Source organism: Mobula birostris, chromosome 2 (assembly GCF_030028105.1).
Source record: "Mobula birostris isolate sMobBir1 chromosome 2, sMobBir1.hap1, whole genome shotgun sequence".
Classification (NCBI taxonomy): domain Eukaryota; kingdom Metazoa; phylum Chordata; class Chondrichthyes; order Myliobatiformes; family Myliobatidae; genus Mobula; species Mobula birostris.
Window position 1 is genome coordinate 132,728,950 of NC_092371.1, and position 21,876 is coordinate 132,750,825.

Sequence of the window (21,876 nt, forward strand, 5' to 3'; positions counted from 1 at the left end):
ATTGAAAAGTAATGGCATTTAGAGGGATCTTATGAGGTTAGTATACAGATAACAGGCAATTCAAAGGCAAATTGTATTGCCTAATTTTTCAAGAGGACTTAGAACAAGAGTGACACTCACAACACACTGGAGGAACTCAGCAGGTAGAGCAGCATCCGTGGAAACGATGAGTCGATGTTTCGGGCTGGAACCCTTCATCAGGACTGTAGGGGGAAGGGGGCAGAGGCCCTATAAAGAAGGTGGGGGGAGGGTGGGAAGGAGAAGGCTGGTAGGTTCCAGGTGAAAAACCAGTAAGGGGAAAGATAAAGAGGTGGGGGAAGGAGGCAGGGAGGTGATAGGCAGGAAAGGTGAAGAAAGAATAGAGAAAAACACAATGGGTAGTAGAAGGAGCTGGGACCATGAGGGAGGTGGTAGGCAGCTGGGGAACAAGAGTGGATGTTACTTGGTCGTATTACAGAGTTGAGATGAGACCACACAGGGTTACTGTGTTCACTGACTCTAAGAGAAGTAATCAAGGGAGTGATTGAAAGTTTGCCAGCTTTGGGAGATGTCAGATTTATCCTGTGAATAAAGATGAAACCCACTGAGCCTTTCTTTCCTCTGGAGTTCAGGATGATGACTGTCTTGTGTGCCCTGTGCAGTGACATGTTTACCGGGGCTAGACCAAGGAGTTTTGGTCATTCAGGATGAATGAGAGAAAGTTGCTTTATTCAGTGTAGTTGATCTTTGAATTTTTTACCCAAGGTGTTATGGTGGCAGAGATGTATAGATTAGATATTAAAGGGAACCTATGGCGCAGAGTTGTGGAGCTGAGATAGAAGATCAGCCAATATGTTACTGCAGGCACGTAATGTGAGATGCACGATATTTACAAGAAAACATAAATTGTACATCATTAAAGAAAATGATTTGAACAAATAAAAACAGTCCATTTTATGAGTACAAAGTGGACATAGTTTTGCTAGTCCGAGGTAGTGATGAGGGATGTTCAAGATTCGAATGATAGCCCTGACAACAGCTGAGTACTCAATCTTCCACTCCTGACCTGACCTGACCTGCTCTTCTAACAATCTCTCTTGGAGCGACAGTGCAATTATTAATAGAAGCTCTTTGTCCAAACTTGTAAATACTGGCTCAATGATGGCCATGTTGGGCTTGGGTCAGATGTGCAACTTCTCAGGTACTGTGCTGTGATGTACAGACCGGTGTCCCAGTGTCCTGTGTCCCAGTGTCCTGTTCTCCGTTAACCACTGCCCTCCGGTACAGACCGGTGTCCCAGTGCACTGTTCTATGTTAACTACTGCCCTCCGGTACAGACCGGTGTCCCAGTGCACTGTTCCTCATTAACCACTGCCCTCCGGTACAGACTGGTGTCCCAGTGTACTGTTCTCCATTAACCACTGCCCTCCAATACAGACTGGTGTCCCAGTGTACTGTTCTCTGTTAACCACTGCCCTCCAGTACAGACTGGTGTCCCAGTATACTGTTCCACGTTAACCACTGCCCTCCGGTACAGACCGGTGTCCCAGTGGACTGTTCCTCGTTAACCACTGCCCTCCGGTACAGACCGGTGTCCCAGTGTTGCCGATGTGGTTATTGCTCCTGTTAAGCCATTATAAAGCAACCTGCCCTTTTTCTGTCCACGTACAGGCATATGAGCTTTCCACGCTGACAGGCACGCAGGTGCTTCTCCTGGTGGCGAGTGAGACCGGGCACGTGTACACCTTTGCCACCCAGAAACTGCAGCCGATGATCACCAGTGAGACGGGCAAGGCACTGATTCAGACGTGTCTAAACTCCCCAGACTCCCCGCCGCGTTCTGACCCCACTACGGATCAACGGATGAGTGCCACAGGTTTTGAGGAAACTGATCTCACCTATCAGGTATCGGAGACCGACAGCAGTGGAGAAAACAAGGTAAAACCATGGTGCAGTGTGACTGTTTGTGGGGAGTAAGTGTTCAGCTGGTTCATTGCTTTGTGGGTCTGTATGATGAGGGGTTCCTTGCACTCTTCAGGATAGGTGAATGGGCATAATATTTGCTCTACTGGGGCTGCCATACATATGATGTTCCTGTAGAAACTGGAGACTAGTTGCAGGAATCTAGAGCCTCTCGATGAGCTCCGTGGGTCAAACAGCTTCTTTGGTGCGGGGCTGGGGGGGTGGGGTGAAGAAACTGTCTACATTTCAGGTAGGAACTCTGCCTCAGTCCTGACAACTTTAATTCCCTTTCCGTGTAGATGCTGCTTGACGCACTAAGTTCTACTGACAGACTACTTGTCATCTCCCGTGTCCTGACACATTCTCCTTTGTTGGGCTCCGGTATCGAGGCTGACTTTTTTCCCCACTCAATTTCTTGGTGTCTGGGCTTTCTGTGGGAACTGTGAGCTCAACCACAGATGGGCAGATGACAGCAGACCAGGTGGGCAGTCTGAAGGGGTCTGCTCCTTCCACCCACCACGGATACCCGGTTTCTGTTGCAGGGCCTTGCCTTTCTCAGTGGAATCCCAGGCAGTGTTGCTGTTTCATTTGGAGTGTCCTGGGCTCGACAGCCCCATGATTTGGTGGCAATGTTGGAGATGTATTGAGCACATTGAATCTTTTTTTCCTTTGTCTTGGTCATTTCTTCCCATGGCAGAGTTCAGATGTTTGATGTTGAACTGTCCAGTTAGAACAGAAAATAATTAAAAATTTTGGTTTGGCAGTTTGCTTTTTTTTCTCTCTCATTTTAGATTTTACTCACATCAATAGATGTGTTTTCAGAAGTGTTTTCACACAGAGCAGTTTTGTGATTGTGTTTGAGAGATGTGTGTAATCTTTGAGTTGTGTGTCATTCTGATTTGGAATTGTGTTTATTCCATTGTCATCCCAGCAACAAAACTTGCAGTTCAACCATGATCATAGAAGCTATACTTGTCAAGTCAATATACCTCAAATATTGATTGCTAAGTTCTCGGCATTATTGAATTGGGAGAACTTGTGAAACCTACAAGCTTCCCCTGACACTGTTCCTCCTGTGGTGCTGGGTCCCAGCAGCGGCAGGCTTGCCCCCACCAGACACTGGATGGGTAAAGGAGGCAGTTTCTCTGGTTGTGCCTGTGATCCTCACACGTGACAGCAACAGCTGCCAGAAAACAGCTTGTGTTTATTCTAACCGTTTGTCAGTCATCCATCTTGGAGACTGTACGCTGACTTCTGAATGTGTTCTGTGGCCTTAAGGGTTCAGACAGAACAAAATGCACAAATTGAGGACCTGCTGCTTCCTGGTTTGGGAACTGGGTAGTGACCAGACCATAGGCAGGGCGGGGTTGCCTCCAGGGAGCAGTTTGTGATGCATTCCAGAATCCGAGCCTTTTCCCCTTCTCAATCTCCTATTTCCCACCAACACAGAAGAGTGAAATCAGCTGCCAAGTCCTTAATCTTATCCAGATTGGAACTAACCCCGCCATGGTTAGAGTTAAACATTAGTTGAGAGTTTTTTTATTACTGCTTGTTGTTTGACTGGGCTGGTGATGGTGGGAGATCTGGGAAGGTGCTTGATCTTGGTGGGTTGATCTCATCTTAGTTCAGTGGTACTTTGGCTCTACAGGTTAGTTATTTGGACATTTGTGAGCAGCCCTTGGATTGTGTGTTCAGCAGCATAGCCATGTGGTCCTGAAGATGCTAAATTAAATTCTCTTCTATCCCTTAATTCTCTGCATATTCATGTCTTTCTAAAAACCTCTATAAACACCACTGTTTCTTCTTTTAGCTCTACCCATTCCAGGTACCTATCGTGAAGCATCTGTTTGCGTGTGCACACGTGTCTTTAAAAAATTTTTGCCCTGTGAATTTCCTTAACCTTTCACCCCTTTGTCTTCAGTGCATGTTGTCTATTATTTCAGTTTTTCTCTGAGTGGGGGGAAGACTGACTATCTACCCTATTTATTCCTTTCATTGTATCAGATCTTCAGAATCAGGTTTGTCCAATGTGTTTGTTACAGCTGGTAGAGTTTGTTCCAGTTGTTAGAGCAGGCAGTGTGACAGTTAAGTGGGAAGCTTCCTCACTGACTGCAAGGTCTTGGTGAACAAAGAAACCCATAAGTAACCCCCGCCCTTCAACAACTCCTATGTTAATAGTGGACAGAGAATATAGGGGTACAAGGTTAAGGAGACTCCTCTGATGGTCTAGGCTCCCACTTCCACATCAAGCCAAACAGGCAGTGTACAGCTGATACTGTGTTCAATACAGTCGTAGCTGGCTGGTCTTTCACTTTGGACTTCTTTTCCTGCAACTACCCCAAAACCCTTCATTCCTCTTTCTTTCCATCTTGTCTCTAAATCGTAGACCCTTTAGTTTGGGACTGACTCTTGTTTATCAAGTTGGTGGATGGGAGAGACTTTATTCTTGTATATACCTGGTGGAACTTGTAAGAATTTTGTCTGCTTCAGTGAGATCACCTTGTATTCTTTTAACAAGAGAATATGAGTCCAATTTGCTAGTACCCTCCTGGAATGGCAGTTACACTTTTTTTCCCTCCACATCTCTACGGAGTCTGGTAAGTCTCTCCTGCGATGCCAGTGCCCTCCCAGTCTTGCTGCTTGCATTCGTCATTGTGCCTGCCTCCTTGTTGATATCAAAGGGTGCAGGCTGCATAATCTTACCTGCATTTGTTCGAAAGTTTGGAAAAAGTGATTGAATCCTGGTGTTTGGATGTGGAACTTTTATAAAAAGAAATCCCAAGTCCTACTGTTTATTTTTCCTGCTCCTAAAATTCTTGGGTTATAAATGTCAACAAGTCAGAATTTATATTTCCATTTTGCTTTTAAAATTGCTGCTCTGTGCTCTCAAAGGTTGTAGCGGTTCGGAGGACTTGTCAGTGAGAGATGCTGGTCAAAGGAGAGACGCAGAAATGGGGAAAAGGGTTAAAGGTGTTTGTGATGGGTGAGAGGAAAATGAAGGAATAATTGTGGCAAAGCCAAAACTGCTGTAATTCTTGCTTAAAATAAATCAAATGTTTATGCAATTGAGTGTGGTTTTCTGAACATGTATGTAAACAGCAATAAAATAATCGCTGTGTGATTGTGCTGTAGTTGGTCCTGTTGCCAGATGGGGGCCTGGGTTTGACTCTAACCTTGGGTGATGTGTGTGTTCTTTGGACAGTCTCCATCTGGTGCTCTGCTTTCGTCCCACATTCCTGGAAACGTGTTAGTTGGTTATTGTAAACTATATGTTTTGTGTAGGTAAGTGGCAAAAGAATGAAAGGGGATTTAATGAAAATAAGGCAGGAAATAAGTTTCAGGGCTGCACAGAAATGAGTAGAAATGGTTCAGCTGGGATTGCTCTGTGAAAGCCCAGTCTGGTCACAGTGGGCTGAATGGCCTGTGCTTTATCAAGTAAAGAAAATAGGATAAAATTCACGCCTGAACAATGGAGGACTTGGTAAGTGGAGAAGTGTTTCTTGTGCATATAAACATGGTAGATCCCATGTTAGAAAGAAGCTGGAAATCTGTTTTCCCACAAACAGTGGAAATGTGAAATTGGGGGAGGCATGAAATGTGCAGAATGGGGGAGGAGGACAAATGCCCTGGTCCCACTTCAAGGAAAATCTTGGTTCCCTGCTAACTGGTTATTTCTCAAAGTTTGCCTTCTGGTCACTTAAACCCTTTTTTTTGTTTTTTGAGGATGTATGGGGAAAGGCTGTATACTGATTTGGGGCTCAAAAGCCAGGGTGACTGCATTTGAAAAGCAAGTCTTTGCTGCCGAATTCTCTGAGGTGTGAGGTGGAGTTAGAGTTTGTGGAGTGAGAACCTTGCAGCATTAAAAATAAATGCATTCTTTTTTTGTTCTGGAGAGGCGCGAGGCAGAAGGAGATCATTCTGAATAAACCACAAGTTGATTCCCGATCTTCAAACTCTTTCCTAAAGTGACCAGAAGCCACGCTGGCACATTGAAGGTGATGGTGAATTTTATGTGAGTTGGTTTGAGTATGGGAAGTGATCCTTATTTCCCAAGGTCTTTCTAAGGCTCTTCATTGTTTGAGGACAAGTTATGCAGAGTGTGGAGAATCTTTTGTTTTGGGGATGTTGAGTTAATCATGAATTAACTTTATCCACAGAAGTTGATAGCTAGTCCTATTCTATGTTCCTGAAAAAATTGGCTTCGATCTGCAAGTAAACTGGTGATTATATTGTGCATCTGAATTTGGAATTAGTATAGTTGGTATTTATTGTCCACCTCGAATTAGTATTGATAAAATAGTTGCAGCCTCTGGTGACAATGTAGGAAAGGTGATTTCCATAATGGGACTTGGAAGGGAACGCGCAGGAGATGGTGTTCGTCTTTCTGGCTGCCACAGACGGCCCTTGTTGCCATTGATTTTGGGGGTGTTCCTGGGACTGTTTAATGATGAGATGTGCAGAGCCAAGTATGCTGTTCGGAAACAGTTCACTGGACTGGGACCTCATTTTCAGGCAGGTCAACTATTGCTGCTGCATGCTTATTGAGCCAGAGAGGCCTGCTGGTTGATTACTGTGTGAGAGTGCTGCCCTTTGAGGTCACTGCAAAGAAAGACATTTCAGATGTCCTGGAATGGAAAGCCCCATCTCATGGACAGATGGAATCAAGATGGAGGAATTGAGAAAAACGGATGGTGTCCTTTGCAAGAGAGAAGGTGGGAACAGGTATAGCTGAGGTAGCAGCGAGAGTTGGTGGTTTATTGTAAAAGTCAGTGAATGGTTTGTCTCCTGAGCTGGAGATAGAATCAGAAGATGGAGAGAAGTGGCAGAAAGAGTCCAAGTGAATTAGAAGGCAAGAGTGAGTTAGTAACAAAGATGATAAAATTGAATTCAGTGTGAGTATGGTGGGCATCATCCCGCAGATATCCCAGTGCTGAGAAAAGAGTTGGCAAGTGGTACCAGAGTAGGTTTGGAACAGGAACTGCTCAACGTAGCCACCACAAAGACGTGTACCTCAGGCCTCTGCTAGTGCTCATGGCTGTCCCTTCAATTTGCAGGAAGTGGGAGGAGTCTAGAAAAGTTCAGGGTTCCTCACCTGGTTCCACCTATTGCCTGCCAGCTCGTGCCGTGCCTTTTTTCCTTACCCCTGTACTGACTATCTTCCTTCTGCACATGGTGGATGCAAGGTCCCAACCCAAACGTTGACCATTCCACTGCCTCTACAAATGTGGCATTTTCCCAAGTTCCCTTGGCAGTTTGGTGTGTAGTTTCATTGGCTTTCGAGAAACTTCTCAAGGAAGTAATACAAGTCGACCTTCACTGATCAGACTACCTGTATTCCGGTTCCTTCAATCATCCGGCACTGATTATGCTTAATGCGATCCCTATGTAATTCGGCATTTTCATTGATCAAGCACTCCTCAGGTCCCAATGGTGTTGGAGGAGGTCCAGGGGCCTGTTCTCGTCTGTCTGGGGGGGAGAAGGGAAGAGAGCAGAGGTGCAGGAAATGGAAATGCCGTGACCATGGCTCTGTCCATTGAGGGGAGAAGGGAAGCCTTAGTTCAGGGGAAAAAAAGCCATACTCTGCTGAAAGTCAGGTAACTGGAGGAACCAGAATAGAAAGCAGTCAAATTTTGCCATGTTTACTGCTGTTTTTCCCCCTGCTCTTACCCTCACAACGTGACTTCCCTTTCCAATTTGCAACTCTATCTGTCTTGGGGGGAGGGGGGTGAGGACTGCCGCCAACGTCCATTCCAAGCTCTTACTCACAGCTCTGTTGACCATGCTTCCTCTGGGAAAGACTGTATACCATTTTCCTGTTTGTTCTGATTGGGGCATTTCTGCACAAATGTCTCAGACGTCTTCCTCTTCATCCTTAGCCACAGCGGGGACTGAGTAGATTAACAAAGGATAATCTCACTTGGGAATTTTGGGCAGGAGGAGACTGTGGACCCAGGACACAACAGAGCTGGAAGTTACAGAGGGATGAGCTGAGTATATTTGGGCCTGATGTTCATGGTCCAGAAGTAGATTTGAGGCTTGAGCTGGAGGTCAGTTAGCTGTATCCAAACAGCACCCCCCTACTCTTGTTGGTCGGTTTGTTGTGACTGGACTTGCTTCAGGCTGAGCAGAACTGCACAAGTTTAGAAGGGAAGATGCCTTGCACCCAGAGAGGCATATTAAGCATCCACCAGCCTCATTAGCCCATTTGACCTTACCTTGCCATCCTGTAGAAATTCACTCTGTCTGCTTTCATTGCAGCATAAAGTCTGGTTTGTGATGTGTTAACTCGCTTTCTGTCTCCACAGATGCTGTCTGGTCTGCTGAGTGTTTCCAGCATTTTGTTTGTGTAGCAGCAACTTGAAATTGGGTTGAAGAGGGTATGAGGTGAAGTTTGTCACCAGGTAGAACATAGTTGTTACTGTTGGCAATCTCAATGCCAACTGGGACAACATTAATTTGGTCTGATATTGGTGTCCTTTGCTATTCATTTTGCCTGGTACAGTGGAAAAAATCTACTCACTCCCTGGAGATTGTGGTCTGCACAGAATGAAATGAGATAGACTCTGCTTATCCTGCACAACTATCATTGTTGAGAATAATGTATAGACAGTGAGTAACAGTACAGTTTGATCTTTATTTTTGAACAGATAAAAGTTTGCAAAGTTTACGGTTTAATCTTGTACTGTAGTGGGATCACTTGAGGCCCATTATCAGTCCCTCTGATCCAGAGAGCAGAAAGTTCCTCACCAATTGTTATGCAGGGGGTAGGGGACAGAGGGGAGTCGAGGGCAGGAGTGCAGTCAGTCACTCTTCCCACCCCTGTCTCTCTGTCAGCGCGTCCCTGTCTCTGTCTGCATGCCCCTGTCTCGTTGTCTCTTACCTCCCCTCCTCCCCCCTGCCCCTCCCCCATCCTGTGCTATACTTCTGGGGCTGATTTCATCCACCCTCTTCTGCACCACCCCCTTTTCTCTACCCTTTCTCTCATTGATAAAGTTTGTGTGACCATCATGGCCATATATGGCTTGGTTCCCTGACTATAGCCCTTGGCAGGGCCCTCTGATATTCCTTATAAGCTGCAGCTGTCCCAGAGCCTGGCTTAGCTGTGAGTGGGGGGTGGGGGGAGTTTTGTGTAGTGGCGTGGGTTGTGATTTGCTGATGGGTTGGATCCACGTCATGCGGAGTGTTGACATCTCTGGCTGTGACATGGGGAGCTGTTTAGAGTGGTATCTTGCACAAAGTGTGAACTGGCCCCTGCCTGGGAGGGAAGCCGCCACTCCCAGCCCTGCGGCCAAGTGATGTTGCCCTTAACCCACCACTTGCTGACCTCGTACTGCCAAACTCGTCCTGTCCTTGGTTGCGTGTGTGATCACTGTTGGGAAAGGGTTCGTTGGAACTCTGAACGTTAAGCACTGCCAGACCAGATATTCACAACCTGGTTTTCTCGTCTGCATAGGCCGCTCTCTGTTGACCTCTGAAGGTGACTTGTCCAACTGGCTCAATCCTGCTCTTCCGCCAATCACTTCCGCTGCCAAGGGGTAAAGATGTTCCCTGATCCCGTCAGCTCAGCACGCCCCATCCCCTGCTGGTTTGACCCTCCCCTGCTCTGACGGGTTAATGCAGCCGAACTAGCCTGCCTGTGCACTGTGTTTATCTCCCAGTCAAATCGGCATGTTTTGAAGTCGAGCTGTTTGTGTGGCCGCAGTGTATTTTTCAGATTTGTAACTCTTTCAGCACTGCAGGCTATTAACCCTTTCAGACACTTGGGTATCAGTGTTGGTCTGTTTTTTTTAAATTTGTGTATGTGGGGCAGGGGGCTGGGGGGTGTTATTTCAGCAGGGTGATGAGGGGAGCTCATTCCCACAGCAGCACCCTTTCTCTTTTGGCTGCAGCTGTCCTCTTGGGTACCTTCAAGTGACGGTTTTTCACATCAGCTGTTTGGCAGAAGGCAGTGTTGTAATTTTGCAGTTAACAGGTGGAAACTAACAAGTACCACACTCCTCTCTCTCTCTTCCCCCTCCACCCCCGTGACTGCTCGCTCGTTTAATCAAGGTTCCTATCTGACCCTGTTGACACAGTTTACAGCCCTATGTGGGTTTAAAACTTGTTACTTGAGCAGATGTTATTTTTGGGAAAGATTAGCATTATTGAATAAGACTGTTTTCCTCCTGATTTCTGGCCCTGGGTTAATATCTCACACTCATTCTGGATTTTGTTTTAATAGTTGTTTCTATCTGCCTTTCCACAATCCCAGAACCATGCCCAGAGCACTTCTGTGAAATGAGGCTGGTCAGTGTATTCACATGAAACTGCAGATACTGGAGGCAAACACAAAAAAACTGCTGGAGGATCTGGGACGGAAATGGGCAGTTGACAGGATCTCAACACAACATCGCCTGTCCACCTGCCTTGGCAGCTGCTGCTTTCCTCCTGCCTGGCTGATGTAGATCAGTGTCTGCAAACTGCTGTGTTAATGTGAGGTGAATTTGGGCTATGTTGCCCACGCATCCTTTTGGACGTCAGGGTGCAGTAGCCCAGGACATGGTGCTGATTGGCAGCAGCCTGGGATGGTGATTTAAACCTCACCACAGCAGTTGCTTTTACAATCCAAGTGTATCGGGGGTGACCGTGCAACAGAACAATCTGGGTCCACCTGTGTCGTCTGGAAGCCTGGTCTTTGCTGGGCCTTGTACCGACAGTTCTACACTTGGACGGACGTTGTCTGCAGTAATGAGATCATTTGTGGTTTCCTCGCCATCTGATCAGAGGTAATCCAGCAGCTGTGTACGTCAAAGCACTGGTTAGTGTACCAACCCCACCCAGTGTATATTCTGCCTGCGGTGTAGTACTGACACTCCACGGATAGAGGGTGAGACTATGGCCATGTCTGATCTAATGCCATGAAAATCTACAGGAGCTGACAGTCAACATTGAAGATTTCCTTCTGGTGGGTCTGTATCTGCTAACACAAGTCAAGTCAAGTTTATTGTCATTTAATTACATACACGTTTCTATGTACATTATATATGAGACAACGCTTCTCTGAACCGGGGTGTAAAGCACAGTGGTACACATAACACACGATAATTTGTGAAGGTATGGATAAAATGTACAGATGAATCGCATATAAATAAACTAATGTGTATAAATTTAAATATTGTAAGGTATGGAACAGATTAACCAGTGACACTTCGAATACGATGCGGCCGGGAATTCGGAAGGCTGGAGGAACAAACGGTTTCCCCACTAGATCGTTCTTGTTTTTCTGCACCAGTTTCCTGCCTGATGGTAGAAGGTCAGAGAATGCTGGATGGATGGGTGGGATCCTTGATAAAGGCCCTGCGTATGCAGCGCTCCTGATAAATGTGCCCAATGGATGGTAGGGAGACTCCTATGATACTCTCAGATGTTCTCACAATCCTTTGTTGGGACTTCTGGCCCGATGCTCGACTGCTCCCATACCAGGCAGAGATGCAACTTGTTAGGATGCTCTCAATGGTGCTGCTGTAAAATTCAGTTACGATGGGGGTGGGAGCCTTCCTTGCCTCAATCTTGGGAAGTGGAGCTGCTGCTGTGCCTCTTTGTTCAGGGAGGTAATAATAAGGGACCAGGTGAGGTCATCCATGATAGGAACTCCCAGAAACTTGATGCACTTAACTCTCTACGGAGGAGGCATGTATTCGCAGAGGGGGATGGTCTGCACCTTCCTGATGTCCACAATGATGTCCTTGATCTCCATGTTCAGGCTTGGGTTGTTTTTTTCACACTAATCCACCAGCCTCTCCACTTCCTCTGTACTGCAACCAACAGATCAAACTAAACCTTTGCAGACACACTACAACTAGAGGCCTATGGTGTGGGCAGTTAATAAGCTGACAGGAGGAAGAGGCTCCAAGAATATTCGCTGCTCTGTATTGACCCATTGTGAATGGCAAAGATGAAGCAAAAGCATTTGCAAACGTGTTCAGCTGGAACTGCCGTCTCCTCCAACTGAGATCCTCATCGTTACAGAAGCCAGTCTTTAGTTGAGAGAATTGGATGCAGAAAAGACTCTCAGGCTGCAGAGTAATGAAAATAGCTGCCAAGCTATTCCAGTGCGGTCCTGACACTGGTGCCTACTCCCCAGACAAACACTAATGTAAATGTGTAAAATGCTAATTGCCCAACTCTCAGTTACAGAGTGGATGATGTTACCAACCGTGTCATTGCATTGCTCCCCACTAACTTGGTCATCAGTGCTCAGTTCACCATGACATTCTACTCAATCAGTACAAACACTGACCAAAGTGCTCAAATCCAGAGATGGGTGGGGGTCGAGGGTCCATTTTGTGGAGGAACCTGATGTGGGTGTTAAGATTCAGATTTATTTATTGCATGCACTTTGACACGTCAAGTGAAATAACAGCCAACACATCATGCCCAGCATGTCGACAGAACAACATTGAGTGAATATACCATGCAACAAAGCAACAGCAAAACAAGCCCCCTCCCTCCGCACGCACACACACACTCTCTCCTGCAACCTCCAGGCCAGGCTGTCATCTTCGGCCTTCGGCCTCCAGCGAACTTGTGGTATCGCAGACATTGGGCCTTCGACTTCCACAATGAACTCTCAGAAACTCGCAAACTTGGGGCTCCGGTTCTGTCCACTCAGGTGTGCCAGTGACGACAAAGGTGGATTGGGACCCGAACTCCAGCCCTCAAACTCTGAACTCTCTGATAATGGGGGCCTGAACACTAGGCCCTGAGCTTTGATCTTGCGATTTGCATACCTAGAGAGTCACCGGCCCCAGTTCCTTGCTGACCTCCAACCGCATCCATGTTGCTGCCCTTTTAAATGCAGTGCAGAGGCTCAGACTGTGCTAGTCCTTTAACTCCCCACATCCTTGTCCCTCAGCCCTCACCTGATTCCTAACTCCCCTCTTTCTCCCCAAAATTATCTCTGCAAACACTCCAGTGCCTGGAGTCGTACCTAATACAGAAAGACCAGGAATTCCTTGGGGCAGTTTTCTGGGCACAACCTACTTCTTTTGCTTCATCCAAGACCTTCCTTCCGTGTGTCAGAAATGGGGATGTTTGATGTGGCTTGTGCAATGTTCACAGCTCCCAGGACTGAGGAGAAAGTAACAACCAACATTGTTTGGCACCAGCAACTATGATCAGCGGCAAACCACTTTTATTTCTTCTATCTTTCAACCCACACCAACCAAAGTAAAACTGAATGACATTGCCTTGGTGAAGACCTTTAGCAAGAACGTCTAGTGGGGTTTACAGGTGGTTATCAATGATCACACGACTAAATGCTGTGTCCTCGAGTAGGGCCAAGGCTGCGTGTCTTGTGCTGAATTACTTAAGACCTTTCCATATTCTGGTCAAGTGTGTGATGGAAGAGTTATTGAACACCAAGATGGGACCTTTGCCCAATTCCATACTCGTCACCTAAGGTACCTTACTTCACACTTGTCTGAGTTAAGTTCCATCTGTCGTTCTTTTGTTGGCATTCCCAGTTGATCTAAATCCCATTGTAATATTAGATAACCTTTGTCACTGTCCGCCATACCGCCGGCTTTTGCCTTGTGCCCACCCTTGCGTCACCTCTTCAGTTCCGATAAGACCACTTGTGAGATCTGCCTGCTTGGGAAAGGCAGCACAGGAGCTCCTTTTGAGCCATTAACGTGCAACAAGTGTTATTGCAGCAGCACTGACACAAACTCGAGCAATTCCTGTCACAGGAGACCCTTCAGCTCCTGATAGCTGTTGTGGCTAAAGATGAAATTTAGGTTAATCTCACTTCCTAGCTGCTGGCTCCTCTCCTTTAAATAAACAAAATGAAGCTAAGAGTTTTACAGCGGGCCTCCTGCTTGTATTTGACTTCATAACAGATAACATTCCTTTGGTCCTTCTGATTATTTTTAAACCTGATCATCACTTTTCAGTGATTGGAGAGGATACATCATTGAATTTTGTTGTTCCTCAGTTCTCTCTACCTGATCTCTATTCAATTCATTCTTAAAATTTATCCCTGTTTTGTTCATGACTGGAAAATCCTTGATTTGGTATTTTCAAACACGTTAAATTGATCTGGCCTGTCCGTGTGTAAATTTATGGTCCTGTTTACATTGCTTACTATTATCTCCCGTCTTTGTCACTGTTAGATGGCTTTCTATTGAGGTATCCAATTTATCAATAAACATATTAAATATTTGACTATTTGGTGGTTGCACTTTTGTAAAGAGCCATTAAATTTTACTCTGTTGCATAATGAGGCCAATAATTTGCTTTCAATTCATCCATTTTTTTTAGCAAACAATGTACAGAGCCATATCATATGACTTCTGTCAGTTCATTAGAAACTGCTTCTACTGATAATTTCCCAGCCAATTTTTTTTTGGGGGGGTTCTTGATTAAGTTTCCATTGGCTTTGTTCCACAAAACCCAACTACAGAAAATCCTCATTGATGCTCTTTTCAGTGAGGTGGGAGTCATTCTGTGTGTGGAGAGACTGAGATGCTTGGCTCTGAACTGAAATCTGGCCCTAGTTTCACAGATGATTGAGCAGCTCATTTAGCTCATTCCGAGTAAGTACAAAGGGGCAATTATCATTCCCATCCTAAGAATGGAAGGCTTAATGTATGATTTGGTAAATAGTTTACTGTTGTCACTTGTGCCTTGCCTTGCAGATCATTTTGTCACAACAATGCATCGAGGTTGTACAAGGGGAAATTAATAACAAAGCAGAATAAACTGTTACAGTTTAGAAAGAAAATGCAGTGCAGGGAGACAATGAGGTGCAAGTGTATGACATAGTAGATAGTGATTTCAGAAGTCCATCTTGTTGTACTTGGGGATCATTCAGTGGTCTAATAACTGGGATGGGAGCTGTCTTTAAGCACGTGCTTTCAGGCTTCTGTATCTTCTGCCCAGTGGGAAGAGGAGGAGCGAGAATGTCAAGGGTGGGTGAGATCTTTGATTATGGCTGCTTTACCAAGGTAGAGAGAAGAGTAGATGGTTCCATGGAGTGGGGGGTGGTGGGGGTGTCTAGTTTATGTGACATGCTGAAATGTGTCCACAACTCTCAGCCAAGAGAAAATCTGCAGATGCTGGAAATCAGAGCAGCGCGCACACAATGCTGGAGGAACTCAGCAGGCCAGGCAGCATCTATGGAAAAGAGTACAATTGACATTTCAAGCTGCCTTCTGAGTTCCTCCAGCATCTTGTGTGTGTTGCCCACAACTCTCAGCAGTTTCTTGCAGTCGATGGTTGCTTTAAAGTGTCCAGTTGTGTTTCACTCACCTATGAGCCCTGGTTAGGTGGGAGGGATGTATGGGAAGCTGGTTTGAAATGGTGAGTAGCTAACTCGTTCAACTGTGTTCTTAATCAGAACCCTGTCCCATCCCAAGACCGCTAGGGTTGACAAACAGACAGCTGCCCTACCTTGCCCTGACGCATAACTCATTGTCCAAAAGGGTCTCCATTATTGCAGTCTTGGGTGTACAGTATGAAGTACATGGCAGCAGGCCTGGGAGACTGTGCAAGGGGGCGATTCAGTGAGTGTTTGCTGAGGGAGAGTGAAGGCGAGGCTGGAGAAATTGTCCTTACGTGGTACATTGTATCAGTGAAGTTTCATGTTTTAAGACAGCTTATTGTCATTCTTCAGTATAATGAGGAGGATGTAGACAGTGGTGCAGAACGGATCAGTAAACTCCCTGAGTAGGCAGTGTGACTGGCATTCCACTTGAGGCTTTCAGTTTCCACAGAACTGTGACTGCTCGTGCATCAACTCTGGTCAATGTACACACCAAGTCCACCTCTCCGGTTATCCCCAACAGGGAGCTCCCGTGAGGTTGAGAAGGATAATAAATCAGCCATGATGGAATGGTGGACAAGCTCTATTCTGCTCCTATGTCTTATGGTCTGTCCCACTGAGCTGAAGTGCTGAGTTGGGCATGCTGTCTCCCAGCTACACTTCGGTGAAAACCAGAATGCGCAGTTTCTCATCTCCTGTGTGGTCTGTCTCAGTGAGTCCACCCCATTCTCCAGTGGGCGGCCATTGGCCAGGCAAAGTAATGGCACTGTTGGCCTGGTCAGACCAGCTCCCAACCAGGTCTGATGTCTGTCGAAGTTCCAGTTCACCAAGCGCCACAGATAACTCTGCTGCCAGTGGATTAAATACAATTTTATCAAAGAACGCTGTATTTGTAAAGCTCTGGTTTGCTGAAATTCTCAACCAGAAACATTGAAACACTGTGGAAGAATTTAAAGCTAGCACCATTATTGGGAGCCAGTGTTGCCACCTTGAAGGAGTGTTTGTGTTTTGGTGGGGTGGGGTTGTGTGTTTGATTTGGGAGAGGGTCACTGGTGATTGGTGATGCCTGCAATCAATGGTTGGGCAGAATCACATCCTTGCGTCATTTGGCATTCACCTCAACCCTGGGCCAAGCTGTCTCTGTAGCTGGGACTTCACTCTGACCTCCAACTCCGTGTCTGTATTGTACCAGTGCTAATTCTCGTGAACTCCGATCCCTCTCCTGTCCTTTGGACAAACGATCTTGAGAGGGAAGTTCAGCATTCCCTCAGTACCATGTTGCAGGGTGAACAAGGATGCTGTCTTTTACGTGGATGGGGTGTGGTGGTCCAGGTTAACCTGAAAGTCTGTCCGTTTATTTTTGTGAATGTGGGAGACCTGCGGAGGGATGGAGAATATAAATAAATGCATAAGCAGGCCACTTAGCCCCTAAAATCTGCTTTATTATTTAGTGAAATTATGTTGGTAATTCGGTTTATTGAAGTGTGGTTTATGTCAGGCCATTTTGTTGCTGTCATCATGTGTCCCTCGATTCTCTTGATAACCTGCCAACATTTCTCACTCAGTGAGCATAACTAAGATATTGCATGGGCCTTCATTGCTCTTGTGTTCAAAGTTCAATGTAAATTTATTATCAAAATAGACATATCACCCTGTGCTACCTTGAGGTCCATTTTCTTGCGGGCATTCATAGTAAATACGAGAAACAGTGGAATCGGTGAAAGACTACATTCAACAGGACTGCCAAACAACCAATGTGCCGAAGACAAACTGTGCAAATACAAAACAAAAGCAATAAATATCGAACTTGAGATGATGTGTCCTTGAAGGTCAGTGAGTAGGTTGTGGGAGCAGTTCAGTGATGGGATGAGTGAAGTTATCCCCTCTAGTTCAGGAGTCTGATGGTTGAGGAATAATAACTGTTCCTGAACCTGGTGGTGTGAGTCCTGAGGCTCCTGTACCTCCTTCCTGATGGCAGCAGTGAGAAGAGAACATGACCTGGGTGGTGGGGGTTTCTGACGATGAACGCTACTTTCCTGTGACAGCACTTCATGTAGATGTACTCTGTGGTGGGGAGGGCTTTACCCGTGATGGACTGGGCCGTGTCCACTACTTTTTGTAGGATTTTCCATTCAAACGCATGGGTGTTTCCATACCAGACTGTGATGCAACCAGTCCACTACACATTTATAGAAATTTGTCAAAGTGTTAGATGTCACACCAAATGTTTGCGGACTCGTGAGGAAGCAGAAGTGCTGCTGTACTTTTGTTTTGGAATTGCACTTACAGCTACGTGCTGGGCCCAGGACAGGTCCTTTGAAAAGATAACACCAAGGAATTTAAAGTTGCTGACCCTCTCCATCTCCGATGAGGACTTGATCATGGACCGCTGGTTTCCTCCTCCTGCAGTCAATAATCATTACCTTGGTCTTACTGACATTCAGCGAGAGGTGGTTGTTATGACACCAATCAGCCAGATTTTCAATCTCCCTCCTAAGTGCTGATTTGCCACCACCTTTGATTCAGTCTTCAACAATGGTGTCTTCAGCAAACTTGAATATGGCATTGGAGCTGTGCTTAGTCATACAGTCATTAGTGTAAAGTGAGTAGAGCAGAAGCTAAGCACACAGCCTTGTGGTTCACCTGTGCTGATGGAGATCGTGGAGATGTTGTTGCCAATCCAAACTGTCTGGGGTCTGCAAGTAAGGAAATCAAGAATCTAATTGCACAAGGAGGCATGGAGGCCAAGGTCTTGAAGCTTACTCATTAGTTTTGAGGGGTTGATGTTATTAAATACTGAACTGTTGTCAATAAAGAGCAACCTGATGTATGCATCTTTGCTATCCAGATGTTCCAGGGTTGTGTGAAGAGCTGATGAAATGGCATCTGCTGTGGACTTGTTTCTCCGGTAAGCAAATTGGAGTGGATCCAAGTCACTACTCAGGCAGGAGTTACTGTTTCATCGCTAACCCCTTAAGACAGTTTACCATTGTGGATGTAAGTGCAACTGGACAAGTCATATAGGCAGGTTACCATGTTCTTCTTGAGCACTGGCATAATTGAAGCCTGCTTGAAACAGATGGGTAACTTGGACTGCTGAAGTGAGAGGTTAAAGATATCGGTGAACACTCCAGCCAGTTGATTAGCACAGGTCTTTAGTGCTTGACCAGATGCTCCGTGTGGGCTGTATGTTTTCTGTGGGTTCATCCTCCTGAAGGATGCTGTTGCGTCAGCCTCAGAGACTGAAATCACAGGATCACTGGTGGCTGTGGGAGTTTGTGATGGTTCCTTCATGTTTTGACAGTCAAAGCAAGCATAGAAGGCATTGAACTCATCAGGAAGCAAAGCCCTGTTGTCACCTTTGTTGCTTGATTTCACTTTGTAGGAGGAAATAGCATTCAAGTTCTGCCATAGCTGTTGAACATCCTTCATTAATTCGAGTTTAGTCCAGAATTGACACCGCTCATGAGCACCACAAGGCTTTGAGCTTAGCCCGCTCTCTACTCACTTCTCTGGATTGAACCATGTCTCCATGAAGGATGGAACAGAACAGTCCCTCATTTCCCTTTGCTACAGCAATCTTGCCCCTGGGTCCTCAGTGTTGTTCTCCAGCGACTGTACATTTGCTAACAAGATGTTGGGTAGAGGAAGCTTCATTCCCCGGCATTTCAGTCTGGCTTGGAGTCCTCACCTTCTCTCTTTTGACTATGGTGATGTACCTTCATCTGTTTAAAGGTGCTGTATTACTTGCTTTAGAGTTAAGTCCTTTGAGTCCTTCAGAAGATAGTGATATTGCTAGTTCTTTAAGTTGGTTCTAAAGTACATTACTTAAAGGGAAATTGCAGATTGCAATGAGGGCAGTTAAGTATATTTAGAAGTTTTTTAAGCCATCCGCAGCACGTTGCTGTGTTTCACCAGCACTATCTTGGCTCCCTTGTGGGAGCTTGCTGTGCACAATTTGGTTGCCTTGTTGCATTTGTTACATCAGCAAGGAAACTTCTATCAGCTGTGTAGTGTTTGAGGGCGTCCTGAATTGGTGAAAGGTGTTTCTTGTAAAGCAGAGTAGCAATTCTCAGTCCTGGGAGGTGGGGGTCTGGAGCATTTGGGAATAGACTCAGACTACTAGAAGGGTGTCTGGTTGTGGGAGATAAATATTGAGTGGTTTGAAGCTCATGGACGAGGAGGCTGTACTGAAATCCCCAAAGGCAGTTTAATGTGTTGGTGCAGTGCAGGTGGAGAATGACAGTGAATCGCTGTGATTGTCACTGGGTCCTGACTGCTCGGCACCCTTCTTGGGGAATGCTCCTTCTCCATAAAAGGGCAAGCTGTGAAACTTCCATGCAAACACTGGTTTTATTGGCGTGATTCACTAAGTAATGACTCTGCTGCAAACTATGTTTTTGAGAGTTTGTAAACCTGCCGTATGCAGGCTTGGTAAAGTGCAGCATCCACTCCCAGTCAGTCTCCCCTCCCCAGCGAAACTGCCACTTGCACTGAGGGTAGAAGTCCCAACTCAGTCTGCCACCCAGGCTGCATAATCTGTAACTCTGAGCTCAAATCTTTGTGTTTTTTTTGTTTTTTTTTCTCCCCCTCTCCCCTCTCCCCTCTCCCCTCTCCCCTCTCCCCTCTCCCCTCTCCCCTCTCCCCTCTCCCCTCTCCCCTCTCCCCTCTCCCCTCTCCCCTCTCCCCTCTCCCCTCTCCCCTCTCCCCTCTCCCCTCTCCCCTCTCCCCTCTCCCCTCTCCCCTCTCCCCTCTCCCCTCTCCCCTCTCCCCTCTCCCCTCTCCCCTCTCCCCTCTCCCCTCTCCCCTCTCCCCTCTCCCCTCTCCCCCCCCACCTCTCCCCTCTCCCCTCTCCCCTCTCCCCCCTCCCCTCTCCCCCCCCCACCTCTCCCCTCTCCCCTCTCCCCCCCCACCTCTCCGTGAAGTATTCTTATTGGTTGATTATTGTACCAAAATACAGTGAAAAGCTTGTCTTGCACACAGATCAAATCATTGAGCTAGAATAAGGAAGTCAATGCTGATTTTAAAATGTTAATACTATTTTTTTAAAAAAGTAATGAGGTAGATTTAGAGGTTAAGATTCAATGATGAGTGTAGGGCCAGGGAAATGGCAGCCGCTATAAGCTTGTTTTAGTGGCAGGCTAGTTGCAATAGGTCAAGGTTATTTGGCAAGCTAGACTTGATGTTGCCATCAAAGCACTTCATGATGGTAGATGTCAGAGTCACTGGGTGGTTAAAGCAATTATTTAGTTTTTTGGGGGGTACCAGAATGACAGTGGCCTTAAAGAGGGAGGGGCCCACAGGTTGAAGCAGGGAAAGGTTAAAGATGTCAGCAGGAAACACCTAGATTATACTCTTTGGTACTCAAGCTTGCCTATTTTGAAGCTCTGGTTTGCTACTACAGATGTCCCTTGATGTGGAGAGATGCTGGGGAGATGGCCTTGTAGATGATTTTCAGGATGGCCAACTGCTGGCTGTTTGAGTGCTGGGTTTTCAGGCAATTCAGCCATCATCTTCCTGGATGGTGTTGGCTGAAAAGGCCTCCTCCAGCTAAAGGGAGGCCTTGGACTAGGGGCATTCAGGGTATCGCCCTCTACACTGATTTCCTGTTGATGTGGGGTGTGTGTGGGACAGTGATGAAAGGGTTAATGTTTTGAGGTGGTTGTGTTTCTGGTGCCAGCTGTTTCAGAACACAGTTGTTGACTCCATTGGGATTGAGCACAAGCCGTCAGATATCGTTGGGGCTTGGCGGTCAGTTTGCTGATCACATTTCAGTCACCACCCTTGTCAGCTGCTTTCACTCACCGAGTTCCCCCCACTCCATCCCCTCCTCTCATATAGCAGGTGGTAGTCAAACAAAGATCAGCTTCCTTTGTTGCACCAAGGGACATACTCCCAGAATATTTATAACATTAAAGAACTGATGGAGATGCTGTGATTGGATACCAGAGCATGAATTTGTAACCAAAACTTTGGCAGGAGAGAGGGTAGCAGAGGCAAGGATCTTGGTAAAGTGACATTTGTGTAGCCTCCTGGGACGGGTGTCTGTTCCAGTGAGGTTGCTTCCTCTCTGGACTTTGTCACCTCCTAGGAAAGGAAGAACAATCTCTGAGACTCACTAAGCAGGTCTGCTGGAAGGCCTCCGATGGAAGAGGAGAACAAACCAGGGACATCCTGTCCAATGTCCCACCATCTGTTCGGAACTCTCACACTCTTTTTGGCCTCCGTTCCTCTTTACTCGGTGTTGCTTTTGCTTACTCCTTCATTTTCTCTGCCAACTGCCCTGCTCTTGTGTGTCTCCAGCCCACAGTCAGATTCATCACCAATACTTGCTCTTGGACTCTGTGTATAAAGCTATGTGTCCTGTGCATCTTTAACCAATTTCACAGCCTTTTCTGCCAACAAACTATTCATGGTCTCCCCCATTGTTTTCCTTCTGCCACTTCTACAGCTCTACTCTTCTTGTGCTTCCACCCCAATATTTAACACTCTATGCTTTGCAGCATTAATTTTTGCCAACGTGTTTTGATCTCCAGCTCTGCTGCTGGTCACCTCCAAATTATGCCCAAGTATTAACTGGGTTAAGAAAAGCCATCATCCTGCCCCCGGTGAACTCTGCTGTGTACCAAATC

At 46.3% G+C, this 21,876-nt stretch overlaps 1 protein-coding gene across 2 annotated transcripts in view; it reads left to right on the plus strand.

The window, feature by feature from the left end:
- LOC140191293 (serum response factor-like) overlaps positions 1-21,876 on the plus strand; it is a 65,744-nt gene that overhangs the window by 10,515 nt on the left and 33,353 nt on the right. For both annotated transcript variants that reach the window (XM_072248571.1, XM_072248578.1), the window contains exon 2: positions 1,651-1,917. In XM_072248571.1, the coding sequence (XP_072104672.1) occupies positions 1,651-1,917 (267 nt within the window). The remainder of the gene's footprint in view (positions 1-1,650; positions 1,918-21,876) is intronic.